At 38.2% G+C, this 18,196-nt stretch overlaps 1 protein-coding gene across 4 annotated transcripts; it reads left to right on the forward strand.

The window, feature by feature from the left end:
• Nucleotides 1-1,610: 1,610 nt before the first annotated feature.
• ZNF639 (zinc finger protein 639) lies at nucleotides 1,611-18,196 on the forward strand. Of its 4 annotated transcripts, none has more exons than XM_082654144.1 (8): nucleotides 1,611-1,663; nucleotides 2,030-2,132; nucleotides 2,821-2,845; nucleotides 5,372-5,443; nucleotides 6,084-6,152; nucleotides 7,195-7,305; nucleotides 12,081-12,215; nucleotides 12,359-18,196. In XM_082654144.1, exons 5-8 carry the CDS (start codon nucleotides 6,095-6,097, stop codon nucleotides 13,510-13,512), a joined length of 1,458 nt encoding a protein of 485 aa, XP_082510270.1. In that variant the 5' UTR covers nucleotides 1,611-1,663; nucleotides 2,030-2,132; nucleotides 2,821-2,845; nucleotides 5,372-5,443; nucleotides 6,084-6,094; the 3' UTR covers nucleotides 13,513-18,196. The 4 variants fall into 4 exon arrangements, with proteins under 4 accessions (XP_082510270.1, XP_082510271.1, XP_082510272.1 ...); XM_082654143.1 differs by lacking the exon at nucleotides 1,611-1,663 and adding an exon at nucleotides 1,877-1,894; XM_082654145.1 differs by lacking the exons at nucleotides 1,611-1,663; nucleotides 2,030-2,132 and adding an exon at nucleotides 1,787-1,894.

Raw genomic sequence — 18,196 nt, forward strand, 5'->3', positions numbered from 1 at the left:
TCTCAAAGTGTGATCCTGGGAGCAGCATCAGCATCACCTGATGCTTAACAAGCCAATAAAGAAATACTCCAAACCAAAGATAGATTAATTACACTACCGTTCCAGGCTGACGGGAGGTGTAAGAAATAAAGCCCAAATTTAGTTGAGGTGTACCTTTTCTATAAGTTGGTTCTCAGTAGAGTTGTCTTAGTCAACAGAGAGCTGATGTCCAGCTGCCAGCGCAAATCAAAAGTTCCTCGCTGCCAGGGCACAACGCTAGTGGAATGAAGGCGCCGGCGCTGGCGGGCAAAATGATCTCCTTCCCAGGACCGCTGCATGGTTTCACCACTGCTGGCAAAGAGAAGCCTTCAAAATGGTTCCATAACACCCCCTAGTGGCTTCCACCGTATCAGATCAAGAAACAGCCCAAGTACCCAAGAGGAGGGAACGAAACATACTGTCCTTTACAAATTCCACAAACCTGTGTCAATTCCCTATTCCGTGCCATAACTTACTATACTAGGATTAAAAGGTGCGTCTAAATCTCTTCATACTTTATTCAGGCCATGCCAGCATTCGTAAATATTCGTTTATTTGGGCTTAACACACACATAAAAGTTATGAAATCGTAAAAATCGAGACACACATTAGTGTCTCTTTCAAATATGACTTTTATCTCCTGGGAGATAGTTGAAGGGGTCAGAGTAAAGTCTATGATAACTATCTGGTGGTTGGTTGGTTAGTATGTGGTAAGGAAGAAAAGCACAGTAGACGTATGGATAAAAAGACACAGATTGCAGTCCTGACTGTTAGTGACCTTGGGCACATGACACTCCATATGGGCTTCATCATCCATTTAACAATTATTTGAACCGCGTGCTGAGGCTACAAATGAATAAAACCTAGTCTCTAGACCCTCACAAGCTCACTTTACTAGTTTGTAAATTGGGACTAACAACCTTAACTCTTTGTCAAAAAGATAAAACATGTGACCACACCCTGTTCACAAGTTTATTTACGCTTACTTAATTTAATCCTCTCTACCTCTGCTCCTAGAAACTCAAGGTCGGAAAAGGAGTTAAATCATCTAATCCAATCCGCTATAATTTCACACTCATTCCACCAAGATTTTTTGAGTCAGGGAATCCGGCTAAAGCCTAACAATGATTCACGACCTTTTAAGAGCTTAACACTCCTGCCCTGTGGACAGCTGCCCTTTTCGTCCCCAATAGGCTGCGGCCCCTCTTTGGGGTTTGAAACACCACATGCCTTGCCCACCCCGAGCAAGACCATTCTCACACATCCCAGGAGGAGCTTAGTGGGAAAAGGGCGCCTGGCGCGCGTCGCTTCTCCCACTTCTTCCGTGCGGGAGGGAGGGCCGGGGTCGGGCGGGGGAAAGTTCCTTCGGCAGCCTCGCCTGGAGCAATTCTAGAGGGTGGAATCGCCCGCTTGTTTCGGGCGGGGCGGTGCCCCGCCCGGAAGGGACCCGCCGCGGCGCGGAGGTGCCTGCCAGGGGGCGGGCGGGCCGCCGGGCCACCCCCGGCACTCGAGGCCGGTGGTCCCGCCCAGGCCGGGTGTGCTGCGAGGCCAAGCCACCCGTTCCCCAGCCCCCACTCTCACCTAGTCACCTCCCCGCCCTCACGGCGGGCCCCTGAGGCGTGCGGCGCAGGCGCGGAGCGAGGCGGTGAGTGCTGCCGCCAAGCCTGGTTTGGGGGCCTGGCAGGCAGGGCATAGGGCGCGCGGGGAGGGAGTGGGGCTGGCCCGGCGGAGCGCCCGGGAGCGTGAGGGCTAGAGCGGCGCCGGCCGCCGCCGTGCGCCTGAGGGCAGGGCTGCGCGGTCCTTCCGACCGTGCTCGGGCGCCTTGTCCGCCGCCTCGGAGCTGCGCCTGGGCTGGCCGGGCGGGGCCCGAGGACTGGTGAGTGTGAGGGCGGAGCGGGTCGGGCTCTGCACTGCTGCAGGGGCCGCGGGCGTGCGGCCGCAGCTTCCTGCGGGAGAGGGCAGGGAAGACCGGATGGCGTCTTTTAAACTGAAACCCTGCCTTCGTTTTCAGGCGGGATGGCGCTCCCCTCCCCCATCCCGAAGGCAGTTCCATCCCCTGTGGAGGATGCCTCCACCCTGGCTCGCCTCGGCCCCCCGCTGTTTTTTTCCGAAAGGTGCCTCCGGGGTCGGGACTTGGGAGTTTCCGCTAGTCGTCGGGGCCGGTGCGTGGCGCTGGGGTGGAGGCGGCTGGGTCTCGGTGGCTCCTGAGGGGCCCCTCCGGTCTGGGCCCGGGACGCCCGTCGGTGCCACGCTGGCCCTCAAGCCCTGACGGGTGGCATCTTGACCCTCCGGCGGCGCGTCCCTTGACCGATCTTGTAGCCTCAATCTTCAGGCCTCGGTCCCGGCTATAAGTCTCCAGCCAGTATAGTGTAAGCCACTTGTTAGGGTGCTTATAACTCCTTTTGGTCTTGTTTTTCAGTAGAACCAAGGGACACGAGTGATTTGAGGCAGTTTATCTCTTAGCAAAGAGATAAAGCAAAGACTGACACTAAATTGGACATATTGTGTCGGTTCTAGTTCAAGTTTTCCTGTGGCATTTTTGTGTTTCATTTCTTTTAAAATCTGGAAACTATATACTTGTTTCAAAATGAAAGTGGAAAAGAACGTGCTTTTAAAACTCTTTAGAAGAAAACTAGCTTTTTATTGTAAGTGCTTGTCTTATGTTTATACCAATTAGAAAGAGAATATTTACATTGCATGAAAGGCCTTAGAAAGGTTGAACTCTTTGATGTGAGTGCTGACTGCCTATTATCTGTAGTGTGTTTTGTACTTACACATTTTTATTGTTGAAAAAAATGACAGGTGGAAAGATGCTGATGAGTGTCTTGTAAGTTGCTTTTTAAAAAAAAATGTTTTGGATGGCATGATTTTCTTTCTGTAAACGTAAAATATTTGTGAATACCTTAGCATGAGAAAAATGTCTAGATGTGTATGCACCAAAATGTTAACATTGGTTTTTCTGGATAAATAGATTCTAAGTGATTCAATTCATTTTAATTTTTTTCTAATTTTACTGCAGTGACATATATTACATCTGTAGTTTGTTTTTAAGTGAGGAAGGGGAGTTGAGTTAAAAGGTGCATGTGCATGTTCAGAATCTTCCCAGTGAAAGGAGGACTAGTGAGCAAATGTGTATGTGACATACCTAAGTAAAAAAGCCAAACTTCTTCATCAGGGCAGTTATACATACCAAAGGCACTTAAAAACATTTGCTGAAATGAAGGATGGTTAGCATTTTTGGTCTTGAGTGGGCATTTTACCATCTTGGCTTAAAGGAGGTCTGGTGAGCATTTGGATATTGTTTAGCCCTAAGTAGGAGTCAAACAGTTCCTGATCAAGGTGATCCTATTCCTTCCACCTGACATCTGAATCCAGGCCAGCTTAACATTAATTCTAATGCCGTAGTTGGTTTCCTTTTCTTGTTTTTTTGAAAGAATTTGAAGTGTTTAACATGCTCGGCTGACAGTTTTCAGTGTTCTATCTGATACTTGTAGAACATTTAGAACATGAAGTATAAAGGTTTTAGCTGTGTAAATTCTGGAAGTGTACAAAAGGTATTAGGAATAAGTCTTGAGATTTTAGTTTATTACATAAATATGAAAACAGCTTTTCTTTTTTTTATTTTTTAATGCACTTGATGGGGGTGGGCTCAAGGAATGCTATTTGTGTTGTTAGGTGAGGCATTATATATATTGATACCATTTCTGTAAATCATGGTTGTCAATTTCTTTGGGTGATTCCCTTCCCCTCCTCCCAATTGGTGGCTGAGTAAGAACTGGAAGCAAGACGTAACTTTCTGGTATCAGTGATTAGAAATGAAGATTTACTCACACAGTTAGTTGCTCAAAACCCAGAAGTCAGAAGACATGCTTTTTCATCTCTGGTTCTACTACTTTGTTGACTTGACTTTCCCTGAGTTTGTTTCCTCATCAGTAATATTGGAGTGGATTTGATAGTAGCCCTTCTATGTACTTCACAGGATTGTTGTGAAGATCAAATAAAATAAGGAAAATTTGCAATAAACTCAGCAGCACTATAAGTGTAGTATAACAGCACATGTAGTGCTGATATACCCAGAACTTAGTGAAACAGCAAAAATAGTATGTTCACCTCAAGTTCCTTACCACTAGAAATGAGATGGTCTTAGTAATGATGCCAAGTTCTACCTGCTATATAGTGTATCACCGTGGTGATAAGAAAAGCAGTTTATAAGCTGGTAGAGAAGACTTCACGATGCATTTTTTTCCCTGACATTCCTTACTTTCCCAGTGCTACAGTGGAAAGAGCACTAATCTGAAATGGAGTAGGCAGTTCTGATTCTGACACTAAGCTATTACTTGAATTGGGGTGATCACTTTGTCTCCCTATTTGTTTCCACAACTAAAATAAAGGGATTGAAAGCATGGTCTTCAAAATCAGTTAGATCTTTGTTCAAATCCCAGCCCTGTCACTTATTAAGTATTCCCCTGACTTAAATCTATGCCTCAGTTTCCTCATCAGTAACAAAGGGTAAAGAATAGCGATTTTGAGAGTGTTGTGGATTTTGCAAATCATAGGGTTAAATAAAATAATGTACACAACAGCATGGTACATAATTGGTGCTCAAATGATCATTATTATACTTTATTAAATAATCTATAAGGATTTAAACAGTTTAAAATCTAATTTGGAGTTGGCTTGCATTATATTGGCTTTCACTGTGGCTAAATAAATTAATGAGATTTATATTCCTATTTCGGTGTTAAGATACAACTATAGCTTTAGAAGATAAATTCATTTCAATGAAACGTGACACATTTACATATAGTCACATATTTATAGATTTACACAAGTTTTAGTACTTAATACAGTATGTTCAAAAGAATATTGTACTTGAGTTAATTCTGTATAGCTTTCTAGTTGACTAAGATCTGGTACCATTATATTCGTTTTTTAAAAAACTAATTTTATTTATTTATTGGGGCTGCATTTGGTCTTTGTTGTTGCACACAGGCTTTTTCTAGTTGCAGCGAATGGGGGCTACTCTTCGTTGCAGTGTGCCGGCTTCTCACTGCAGTGGCTTCTCTTGTTGTGGAGCATGGGCTCTAGGCGCACAGGCTTCAGTAGTTGTGGCACGCGGGCTCAGTAGTTATGGCTCGAGGGCTCAGCGCAGGCTCAGTAGTTGTGGCGCATGGGCTTAGTCGCTCCACAGCATGTGGTATCTTCCCGGACCAGGGCTCGAACCCATGTCCCCTGCATTGGCAGGCAGATTCTTAACCACTGTGCCACGAGGGAAGCCCACCATTGTATTCTTGTGTCTCAGAAATGAACTACATTTTTGCTCATAAGACTTTTGTCATGTTTTTTTCTACAGGCATTTTTTTACCATCTGTGAAAACTTCCTGTAATTCATTTTTCCTCACTCCAGTATTAAGAATTATACCAAGTAAGTGGGATGTAGTAAAACTAATTAGTCAATTCTATAACAGTCTGTCGGAATTTAATCATTCAGTGGCTGCCGTACTCTTTTGTTCTCGACGGAATGTTGAATGTGACCTCATAAGTCAGAAAAGGATTTTTTTCTTGAAAGTTATATTCTGAGCTTCTATACAATGAGTTTTGTTTTTTTTGGTTTTTTTTGTTTTTCCTGAAGCCAGGGCATCAATACAGATTTGTGACAGTATTTTTTTGAGGGAATCTATCTACCTGTGGCTTCAAAACTGCATCAAAATATTCCCAACTCTAAGAAATGTACCTGTAAAACCCTTAATTTGGTGCCATATGCACAATTTGTCTTTTATAAAAAATTAAGCATAAGGCTTATGTTATTATCCAGTTTTCACAATTACATCCACATTTGAAAAGGAGTTCTCAACCTCAGTAAGAAAGAAAACAGAACTTGGTGTCCTGCCTTTAAACTTGATCAGAAAAATAAATCCAAAATGTAAGCAGAAGGATTGTTTAACATTTCTCTTATGAAGTGGATTTTCATGTGGCACACATACTTCCTATTGCCAATAAATTATTTGGTTAGAAGAAAATTTTTTAACAGTTGTGATATATTTGTTAAATTTTTCCATTTTTAGATTAAAAAGATATGAATGAATATCCTAAAAAAAGAAAAAGGAAGACTTTACACCCTTCTCGTTATTCAGGTCAGTGTGTGATTAAATTATTTAAAAGTTAGGCCATGTATTCCCATGCAGTTGTGTTTCCATCATTTTCTCATAAATGATCTATTTGATAAGAGTTAAATATCTGGGTCAACTTTTAGGTAAGAGTAAACTTTAAATAAATTCTCTGAATATATATTTCTCAATGTCTGCCATGTGCTAAGCACACATCAGAACTTTACAGACATTGTTTATTCCTCACAACTTCGTGGTTTATAGATATTTAAAATTCGATATCCAAGGTTACATACTTATACAGCATAATTGATATTTGCCTGTGTGATTCCCAAGCTTGTGCTTAAGGCACAGCAATAACCTTGGTGGAAGATATTTTGCATCATTGGGAAAATACTTTATCTTGTACATTATTTTCAGAAATATGAATTTCTTTTTGATTGTGTAATTTTAGATCCTTTCTTTGAGGTTGGCTCTGCTGTCTTGGCAAATAAGATGTCTTTGGCCATCTGTAACAAATGCAACTCACATGCATATACTTGGGGCAGTTTCAGGTATACCTGTTAACCAACCCAACCTACACATTTTTCGTATCTGAGGAAATTAAGCCTGGTTTACTGCTTACTGGCACTTCCCAGGCAAGAGTTGAAATGACTGTATTCAGAGCCCTAACTGGTCCTCAGACTTTCCCCTATGTGTTATGCTTTTCCTACAGTACATGGCAGATCTTCTTGGTAGTTAATTCAATGTTTTTTTTGGTTTGTTATTTTTGTTTTTGTTTTTTTGCAATTAACATATATATTGCATATTTATATTTTGTGGGGTTCTGACCAAGGCAATTGTATCTTTGTGTGCTTCAAAGTATTATATTTTAAATTGTATAATTTATGGTTCTTTCAAAGCTCAAAGTCAGTGTCAGATCTGAATTATAAAAACCTTGAGAATTGAGGGAAATATTAATACTTTATTACAAATACTATGAAATTTTATATATGTTGGATAAAGAGATTGCTGTCATTAAATGTATATATGTTCAGTATGCTTGAAATTTTTAAAATTTTGTTTTCAGATTCCTCTGGAATAAGCAGAATTGCAGATGGATTCAATGGCATTTTTTCTGATCATTGTTATAGTGTTTGTTCTATGAGACAACCAGACTTAAAATATTTTGACAACAAAGGTATATCTAAATTTTCCAAAATATTTTTCTTTAAGTTGCTTTTATAATTTTTCATTTCATTTTTGAAAATGTGGGTGAAAGTGATGATTTCAAAATGGGCAAGTGTTTAAACTTAAGAAAACAAAAGAATTTTGTGTAAGAAAGTGAATTTTAATTTTTAACATTATTTCAGAGATATAAATCAAAAACAGATCCTCCTAAATCAATTTTAATCAGCTAGGAATCAGTGGCAAAGCAGGAATGACCCAGAGTTTGGACCATTTATGATGAAAGGTAAAGAATACTGTTACACACAGTTCTTCCACTCAGCTATACCTTTCAGTCTGGAGGGCTAATGGAAGGAAAGAACAGAGGGTGAAGGATTTGGTCATTTTCAATCTTGTATCTTCTATTGACTCCTCTTTTCTAGAGCATAAGATGAATAGTAACTTGCATTTGTTCTCTTCTTCCTCTGCAATAATCAAAACTCCCAGTTCCCGTGAGCTCCTATTATAGGCACAGATACATAAATTATTTAAAGAACATGCAGGGATTTCCCTGGTGCTTAGTGATTAAGACTCCGTGCTCCCAGTGCAGGGGGCCTGGGTTCAATCCCTGGTCAGGAAACTAGATCCCACATGCTGCAACTAAGAGACTGCATGCCGCAACTGAAAGATCCCACGTACTGCAACTAAGACCCAGTGCAGCCAAATAAATAAATATTTTTTAAAAAAAATAAAAATAAATAAATTTTAAGAAAAGAACATGCAGAGTCAGAGACATCAGTATGAACTCATGTTTGACTTAATATAGACACAAATGGTTACATACAGAAACATTTATGGGTATATCTATATATACATGGCAGTGTACATGCACATATTATTTGCTGTGTTAGCTGAGGGGGCCTAGCAGAAATGACAGCCCAGTAGCAATGAGCACATCTAGTGTCCAGATCTTGGTTTCTAATACCATTTTCCAATAAAAGGAACAAGGGCTTCTTGGAGAAATGGCTGATTTAAGGGAGAGGAAACAAATCTGTACAGAAGAATTCCAAATGATTTATGTAGATACTCCTCACTCAAGGAGGTGGAGCATAACTTTCCACTCCTAAAGTATGGACTGCACTTAGCGACTTAATTCCAAGCATAGAGTATGGAAAGTAAAAGAGTGACTTTACATTGAAGAAACCTGATAAATACCCCGGTTATCAAGTTCAACGTCAACAGTGATAAACCAAGTTAATAGTATGTACTCTTGATATGATACAATAAAACTTGACAGTTTGCCTCTGTGTTTCCCTCCCAATAATCCATAATCCCAGTCTAATCATGGAAAAAAACCAAAGTTCATTAGTGGGACATCCTGCAAAATACCTTACCAGTCTCCTCAAATTGTCATGGTCTTCGAAAACAAAGGAAGTCTGAGAAACTACCACAGTTAACAGTAGCCTAGAGACATGACAACTAAATGGTATGTATCCTGATTGGGATCCTGGAACAGAAAAAGGACATTACGTAAACACCAAGGATATCTGGATGAAGTATGGACTTCAGTTAATAACAACTTACCAGTATTGGTCATTAATTGTAACAAATATTAATGTAAGATGTTAAGAGTGGAGAAACTGAATGGAGGATATATGGGAATTCTCTGTACTGTCTTTTTTTTTTTTTTTTTTTCCCGTAAATCTGAAACTTCTAAACCATAAAGACCTGATGTTGAAGTGCAGTTTTCACTACTGGCTGGCATTTCAGCTTGTCCATGTTAACTTTAAAACACTGGGGCTTTAACAGATTGAAAGAGAAAAATCATATGATCATCTCAATAGGTGCAGAGAAAGCTTTTGACAAAATTCAACACCAATTTATGATAAAAACCCTCCAGAAAGTAGGCATAGAGGGAACTTACCTCAACATAATGAAGGCCATATATGACAAACCCACAGCCAACATCATCCTCAATGGTGAAAAACTGAAACCATTTCCACTAAGATCAGGAACAAGACAAGGTGGCCCACTCTCACCACTATTATTCAACATAGTTTTGGAAGTTTTAGCCACAGCAATCAGAGAAGAAAAAGAAATAAAAGGAATCCAAATTGGAAAAGAAGAAGTAAAGCTGTCACTGTTTGCAGATGACATACTATACATAGAGAATCCTAACGACACTACCAGAAAACTACTAGAGCTAATCAATGAATTTGGTAAAGTAGCAGGATAAAAAATTAATGCACAGAAATCTCTTGCATTCCTATACACTAATGATGAAAAATCTGAAAGTGAAATTAAGAAAACACTCCCATTTACCATTGCAACAAATAGAATAAAATACCTAGGCATAAACCTAAGGAGACAAAAGACCTGTATGCAGAAAATTATAAGACACTGCTGAAAGAAATTAAAGATGATACAAATAGATGGAGAGATATACCATGTTCTTGGATTGGAAGAATCAACATTGTGAAAATGACTCTACTACCGAAAGCAATCTACAGATTCAATGCAATCCCTATCAAACTACCACTGGCATTTTTCACAGAACTAGAACAAAAAAATTCGCAATTTGTATGGAAACACAAAAGACCCCAAATAGCCAAAGCAATCTTGAGAAAGAAAACCGGAGCTGGAGGAATCAGGCTCCCGGACTTCGGACTATAATACAAAGCTACAGTAATCAAGACAGTATGTTACTGACACAAAAACAGAAATATAGATCAATGGAACAGGATAGAAAGCCCAGAGATAAACCCACGCACATATGGTCACCTTATCTTTGATAAAGGAGGCAAGAATATACAATGGAGAAAAGACAGCCTCTTCAATAAGTGGTGCTGGGAAAACTGGACAGCTACATTAAAAGAATGAAATTAGAACACTCCCTAACACCATACACAAAAATAAACTGAAAATGGATTAAAGACCTAAATGTAAGGCCAGACACTATCGAACTCTTAGAGGAAAACATAGGTAGAACACTATGACATAAATCACAGCAAGATCCTTTTTGACCCACCTCCTAGAGAAGGGGAAATAAAAACAAAAACGGGACCTAGCAAAACTTAAAAGCTTTTGCACAGCAAAGGAAACCATAAACAAGACGAAAAGACAACCCTCAGGATGGTAGAAAATATTTGCAAATGAAGCAACTGACAAAGGATTAATCTCCAAAATTTAAAAGCAGCTCATGCAGCTCAATATCAAAAAAAACAACCCAATCCAAAAACGGGCAGAAGACCTAAATAGACATTTCTCCGAAGAAGATATACAGATTGCCAATGAACACATGAAAGAATACTCAACATTATTAATCATTAGAGAAATTCAAATCAAAACTACAATGAGATATCATCTCACACCAGTCAGAATGGCCATCATCAAAAAATGTACAAACAATAAATGCTGGAGAGGGTGTGGAGAAAAGGAAACCTTCTTGCACTGTTGGTGGGAATGTAAATTGATACAGCCACTGTGGAGAACAGTATGGAGGTTCCTTAAAAAACTAAAAATAGAACTACCATATGACCCAGCAATCCCACTACTGGGCATATACCCTGAGAAAACCATAATTCAAAAGGGCACATGGGCTTCCCTGGTGGCGCAGTGGTTAAGAATCCGCCTGCCAATTCAGGAGACACGGGTTCGAGCCCTGGTCCGGGAAGATCCCACATGCCGTGGAGCACCTAAGCCCGTGCGCCACGACTACTGAGTCTGTGCCCTAGAGCCTTCGAGCCACAGCTACTGTAGCCCACACACCTAGAGCCCGTGCTCCGCAACAGAAGCCACCGCAATGAGAACCCGCGTACAGCAATGAAGATCCAATGCAGCCATAAATAAATAAATAGATAAATAAATAAGTCATGTGTACCCCAATGTTCATTGCAGCGCTATTTACAGTAGCCAGGACATGGAAGCAACCTAAGTGTCCATCAACAGATGAATGGATAAAGAAGATATGGCACATATATACAATGGAGTATTACTCAGCCATAAAAAGAAACGAAATTGAGTTATTTGTAGTGAGGTGGATGGACCTAGAGTCTGTCATACAGAGTGAAGTAAGTCAGAAAGAGAAAAACAAATACCATATGCTAACACATATATATGGACTCTAAAAAGAAAAAAAAAATGGTATGAAGAACCTAGGGGAAGATGGGAGTAAAGACACAGACCTACTAGAGAATGGACTTGAGGATATGGGGAGGGGAAAGGCTAAGCTGTGACAAAGTGAGAGAGTGGCATGGACATATATACACTACCAAACGTAAAATAGATAGCTAGCAGGAAGCAGCCTCATAGCACAGGGAGATCAGCTCGGTGCTTTGTGACCACCTAGAGGGGTGGGATAGGGAGGGTGGGAGGGAGGGTGACGCAAGAGGGAAGAGATATGGGAACATATGTATATGTATAGCTAATTCACTGTATACAGCAGAAGCTAGCACACCATTGTAAAGCAATTATATTCCAATTAAAGTGTTAAAAAATAAACACACATTAGGGCTGAGCTGAGGGAATAAAGACTTACTCAGACTCAGTAATTTCAAGTTAAAATTCCTAAGTAACTTTAAAAAGTGTATTCTTGTCCAAATAGGGCATGGAAGCAAAAGTAGTTGCTTGTTTGGACAGATTTTCTGTGTATCTGTGGTACGCAGATAACAAAGCTTTTCATAGCTAAATTTAAGTCCTTAGTTCTGTTGGAATTCTAAATTATATTTAAAAACATTTGTGCTTTGTTTTATAATAATGTTTAATGCTTTTATATAAATAATAAATATTTTTCCAAATCCCTTTTCACAGATGATGATTCTGATACAGAGACATCAAATGACTTGCCAAAATTTACAGATGGAATCAAGGCCAGAAACAGAAATCAAAACTACCTGGTTCCCAGTCCTGTACTTAGAATTCTAGATCACACTGCCTTTTCTACAGGTAAGGGAAAGTAATTAATAGAATTTGCACATTTTGTATAGGTCAGTGAAAAAATAATAAGTAAAATAAATTTCTTTTTGCCAGTGACTTATTTAGTAGGTCTTATTTAGTAATAATAATAATAATAGCCTTGTTTTATTTAGAAAAATCTGCTGATATTGAAATTTGTGATGAAGAGTGCGACTCCCCTGAATCAGTCAACCAGCAAACTCAAGAGGAGAGCCCTATAGAAGTTCACACTGCTGAAGATGTTCCAATTGCTGCGGAAGTGCATGCAATTTCTGAAGATTATGATATAGAGACAGAAAACAATTCCTCTGAGAGTCTCCAAGACCAAACTGATGAAGAGCCACCAGCTAAACTTTGCAAAATTCTTGACAAGAGCCAAGCTTTTAATGTGACTGCCCAGCAGAAATGGCCTTTACTGAGAGCTAATAGCAGTGGCCTCTATAAATGTGAACTTTGTGAGTTCAACAGCAAATATTTTTCTGATTTAAAGCAGCATATGATCTTGAAGCATAAGCGTACTGATTCAAATGTCTGTCGAGTATGCAAAGAAAGTTTCTCTACCAACATGCTCCTGATCGAACATGCCAAACTGCATGAAGAGGATCCCTACATTTGTAAATACTGTGATTATAAGACAGTAATTTTTGAGAACCTCAGCCAGCACATTGCAGACACCCATTTTAGTGATCACCTTTATTGGTGTGAGCAGTGTGATGTACAGTTCTCCTCAAGCAGTGAACTCTACCTACATTTCCAGGAGCACAGCTGTGATGAACAGTACTTGTGTCAGTTCTGTGAACATGAAACGAATGATCCAGAAGACTTGCATAGCCATGTGGTAAATGAGCATGCATGTAAATTAATAGAGTTAAGTGATAAGTATAACAATGGAGAACATGGACAGTACAGCCTCTTAAGCAAAATTACATTTGACAAATGTAAAAACTTCTTTGTATGTCAAGTATGTGGGTTTCGGAGTAGACTTCATACAAATGTTAACAGGCATGTTGCTATTGAACATACTAAAATTTTTCCTCATGTTTGTGATGACTGTGGGAAAGGCTTTTCAAGCATGCTAGAATATTGCAAACATTTAAATTCACATTTATCTGAAGGGATTTATTTATGTCAATATTGTGAATATTCAACAGGACAGATTGAAGATCTTAAAATTCATCTAGATTTCAAGCATTCGGCTGATTTACCTCATAAATGTAGTGACTGCTTAATGAGGTTTGGAAATGAAAGGGAATTAATAAGTCACCTTCCAGTCCATGAGACAACTTGATTGTTCTCTTTAACTTCCATAATGTTGATGTAAAATAATAAATTTGACTTTTTTGCAGATGTTAAAATGGATGATTTTAAACACAACTTATGAGAACTGTCTTTAACAAGATCTTTTTAAATTTTTTTTCTTGGCATTGCTACCTTTTTCAGTATATAATTGTATCCTAAATGTGGTATTTTCAATGTATTGTAGTTGGTAGTTTTAACCGCTTTTGGTGACTATCGTCGTCTGGCATGTTCTCTGATTTCATAAATCGATAAGAAACAGATGTACTGAAGAAATTAGACTATAGTTTTCCTTCCGTAAACATAGGTGCTGTAAACTTTTTCTTCTTTAAACTCAAAACAAGATCAGTTTTTCATGTATGAAGTCGTTAAAGTACTGTACTACCAGAACTAAAGTGCAACATAATATGCACCTAAGTCCAGTGATACTCCCATTAATAAGATCCAGACCCTCCTTTTGCATTCCCCAACAATTATTATCCCCAAGACAATCAGTGAACTCCCCATCTGTGTGATTCTTTCAGTGACACTAGGAGGCCAGCGTTATGGTAAGAAGGAGAGATCTGGTTTTCTTGGCAGTCTTTTTTTAATTCTCACTCTATTTTAACCCCATCTGTGTGCTAAATAATTTTAAATGGGGAGAAAGTGGTAAGGGGTTCGACAATAAAGTAACATTTCATAATTCATTTATAAATGAATAAACAGGTTATTTATAATCTGTTCACATTTCATTTAGAGTTATGCAACTGCAAAGTCATGCCCGAACTTCTGATATCAAATCATTTTCTGAGAAAACCCTCTGAAGTATTAAAATAGAAATAGGAAGATGTGGGAGATAGGGGTTGCTGTATGAAAATGTATAGATTACTTTTGATAGTGGTAAATCAATCTTCTATATTAGTTTCCTATGGCTACCATAACAAATTATCACAAACTGAGTGGCTTAAACAATAGAAATTTATTGCCTCACAGTTCTAGAGGCTAGAAATTCAAAATTGAAATATTAGCATAGTTGATTCCTTCTGAGAGCTGTGAGAGAAGGATCTGTTCCCCCGCTGCTCTCCTTGGCTTGTACGTGGCTATCTTCATGTTCACACCATCTTCTCCCTGAGTGCAAGTCTGTTTCCAACTTTGACCCTTTTACAAGGAACCAGCCAGTAATTGGATTAGGGCCCACCCTGATAACCTCATTTTAACTTGATAAAGACACTATACCCAAATAAGTTCATATTTTGATGTACTGGGGCCCAGGACTTCAACATATGAACTGAGGGGAGTGAGGGAGAGGCACAACTACAATTCAGTAACAGCTTTTTATAGTATCAAGGAGATAGCATTTTGTGCATCATTGACCTCAAATATAATAAACACTGTCACTAACTATATTGTCATTCAGAAATATTGATGTAGTTGAAAAGACTGATTTATGACCCACAGTGTTTTTTTTTACTTCAAGACCCATGGGAATTGAGTCTGTTTTGAGAATGGTGGCAGCAACAAGTTTTTCAAAACCAATCATTTTTATTTCCACCATTTTGTTATATATGCATACCTGTATTCCTAAAAACTACCATTCTATCTGATTATCACATTCCAGGTAGAGCTGCCTGATGTAAATATTTCTTAGAAGATTTAAAATTATAATGAAATTGTAAGAAAACATTAGAAACCATCTGGTCTACACCCTCTAGGTTTCTAAGTTTCTTACAGAAACAGAAACTTAGGGTTATTATTAGGCCAGGGTCCCAAAACCAGTTATAGCAGACAGGAGTGGAATCCAAGTTATTTGGCTTCCAGTGTAGTTATGTTTCCATTACACCATGTTACATAAAAATCTAAGATTTGTCCTTGGGATGTTTTTCATAACTACGTAACCTAGCCATTCAACTACCTTCTTGGTAATTCTGTCTATAATTTTTTAATATACATCCAGCTTCAGGAATTTGATTTTCAGGAAACAAACCTTAAATAAATAATGCCTGGGTTTTTTTTTTAATTGTGTATTTTACAGCTTTACTTTTGATCAGGTGTTAGTAATCAAATTAGAGCTTGTAATGCAACTACTCCAGAGGTATTAAATCCAAGTTTTAGAACCATATAATTTAGTGCTTTTTTGCTGAATCTGCAGCTTGAGGCCACATCTCACTGACAGTTTGTCCAATAAAACCTTTTTGCTTTGACTCAGCTTTCAAATAAGCCTATGACTGACCATAAATTGCTGAGGTAGCAAGTCTATATTTTTAGCTAAATGAACTTCTTTGGAAAAACAAACCTACTTAAAAAGAAAATTTTCTAATTGCTTCTAGATTTTTTCTGTGCAAAGACAGACATTTCCACTGTACTCTTGTGACTCGAGAATACGTAACAGATGGTGATGTTTATTAGCACTACAATAGAATTCTTGGCAGTAGTGAACAGTAGTGATCTTTTTTTTTCATCTTCACTTTGCAGTTCATGTTATTTGAAAATGATTGTGTGGTACTCAAAAGCTTGTAAATTTGTAAATTTCCTGCTTGTGAACTTGCCAGTTTTACCATTTTAAATCACCTTTCTCATTCCTCTGAGTTTGTATCATCACATATTAACCAGTTTCTCTGTTTCACAGGGTCTGTAGCCTGTTAGGTGATTGCTGAATTATTGGCAGGTGTAGCCAGTAGTGTTTTGTTTTTCCCCAATAAACTAACACTATTCCTAGTTTTTAAATCTGATTTTCAAAGCATTGAATTACTTAATTCCTGGCAATTTGCAGTTAATCTTACTCAGCTTGTTCTCCCAGTCTTACCTTTTACAAGCAGGTTAATATACTCCCCAAACTTCTGTGATTAATTTTTGATGGAATTTTCATGACTTAAAAGCACTATAAGTGACATAAATTTGAAAAAGCTAATAAAAATCAAATAGCCATGGGAATTCCCTGCCAGTCCAGTGGTTAGGACTCCATGCGTCCACAGCAGGGGGCACGAGTGAGATCCCTGGTGGGGAACAAAGATGCCCCAAGACGTGCGGCACAGCCAAAAGAAAAAAATACGTATCAAATAGCCACAATCCTCTTGAGAAGCAGATTGGCTTAAAAGAATCAGTACTTTTTATTTAATTGAAAATAAATAGTTTAACTAACTGTAAATCCCAACAGAGAAGCAAATCTGGCTAGTTTTTCCCTACGATTAACAGTCTCATCCCTATAAATTAAAAATGAACTTTTGAATATATTCCTTTGTAACTCAAGTTCTGATGACTGAAGATAGAGTATCTACAAGAATTATTCATGGCATTGAGTTTATGGATTTACAAATATACCTTATATTGGTTTAGCTTTCCATAAATTAATCTCTTAAGACAACAGTCAAATCTAAGAGAAAGAAATGTGTATGTACACTTATGGTGTAAAATATAAATTCACAAAGCTAAAAGTCACATGTAATTTACATGTTTATTACATGAAGTTGTATGCTCAATTTGTAAGTTTAAAAAACAAAATATTAATAGTCTGTTAGTTGCTTGGAGTCTACTTCATACTAGTGATTTGAAAAATAATTTTCTATATAAAGATTTTTCCATATTAAAGCATCACCACAACTTCCTTGTTAAGTTCATTCTCCTTAGTAACCTTGGTATTAAACTGGTAACTACCTGAACCCAAAATAAATCACATTTATGAAAAGTAATTTCTTCACTGTAAAAAGAAACAATTTTCTCACATTGCTAAATAGGAATATTGTGTCATCTACTAGTCTTAATCCCATACTTTAAAAGGTATGACTATTTAGATACTTTTTTAGGGGGATTTTTGTTGTCACAACCTTTAAGTTTTTGTTTATTTTGAGTTTTAAATAGGCAAACAAATATGACCTGGATAATTTTTTTCTTGCTAAAAATATTGAGCTGAATGAATTACACATTGAAAAATTTAATGAAAAGTATGTTTTGAATAAAAAATGTTTTCTAGTTTTTAAATATCTTATCCAGATACTGTCCACTACTGAAAAACATTACAGTTGAAATCATTGATACTTTTGCCCTTATTCTTCAGAATAAGCTGAGATTAGGAATTGGAATCATACCAAAATAACACAGAAATGTAATTTCTGGTGGGTAGTGTTTTTTTGTTTTTGTTTTTTGTTTTTTGATCCTCTGCCTAAAGGCCATTTACCATGATGTTTTGGATTTTAGTTGGCTGAAATCTGAGACTATTGAATTCTCTTTTCTTGCCTACCCTGCACATTTTATTTAGGGTTACCACTTCTCTGCTATAGCATTATGTTTTTTTAAAAAACATTGCTCGAACTGTATTCTATGACTGATTACCCTCCTCTGTGCAACTCTTCCACACCTCATTTGGATTTTCAGAAAGTCTCAAAAGATTAAAATTTTCCCAATTAGCAAGGTGAGAGTGGATTTTTTTCCTTTAATTCTTCCTTCTCTGTATTCTCCAAACTGTTTGAAATAACTTAATCCTTTCATACCATATACCCACCACATCACTCGCTTCTATACCCTGTAAATATTTTATAAATTTCTGTCTAACAGCAGTGCTGAATTTAGAAATTTTTAAAGCATAATATCATGGCACTTTTTTTTTGCGGGGGGCAGGGCAGGGAGGAGGCTGTGCAGCTCTTGCAGAATCTTAGTTCCCCAACCGGGGATTGAGCACAGGGGATTGAGCACAGGCCACAGAG

The sequence above is a fragment of the Grampus griseus genome (assembly GCF_964374135.1).
Source record: "Grampus griseus genome assembly, chromosome: 5".
In the NCBI taxonomy this organism is placed as follows: Eukaryota; Metazoa; Chordata; class Mammalia; order Artiodactyla; family Delphinidae; genus Grampus; species Grampus griseus.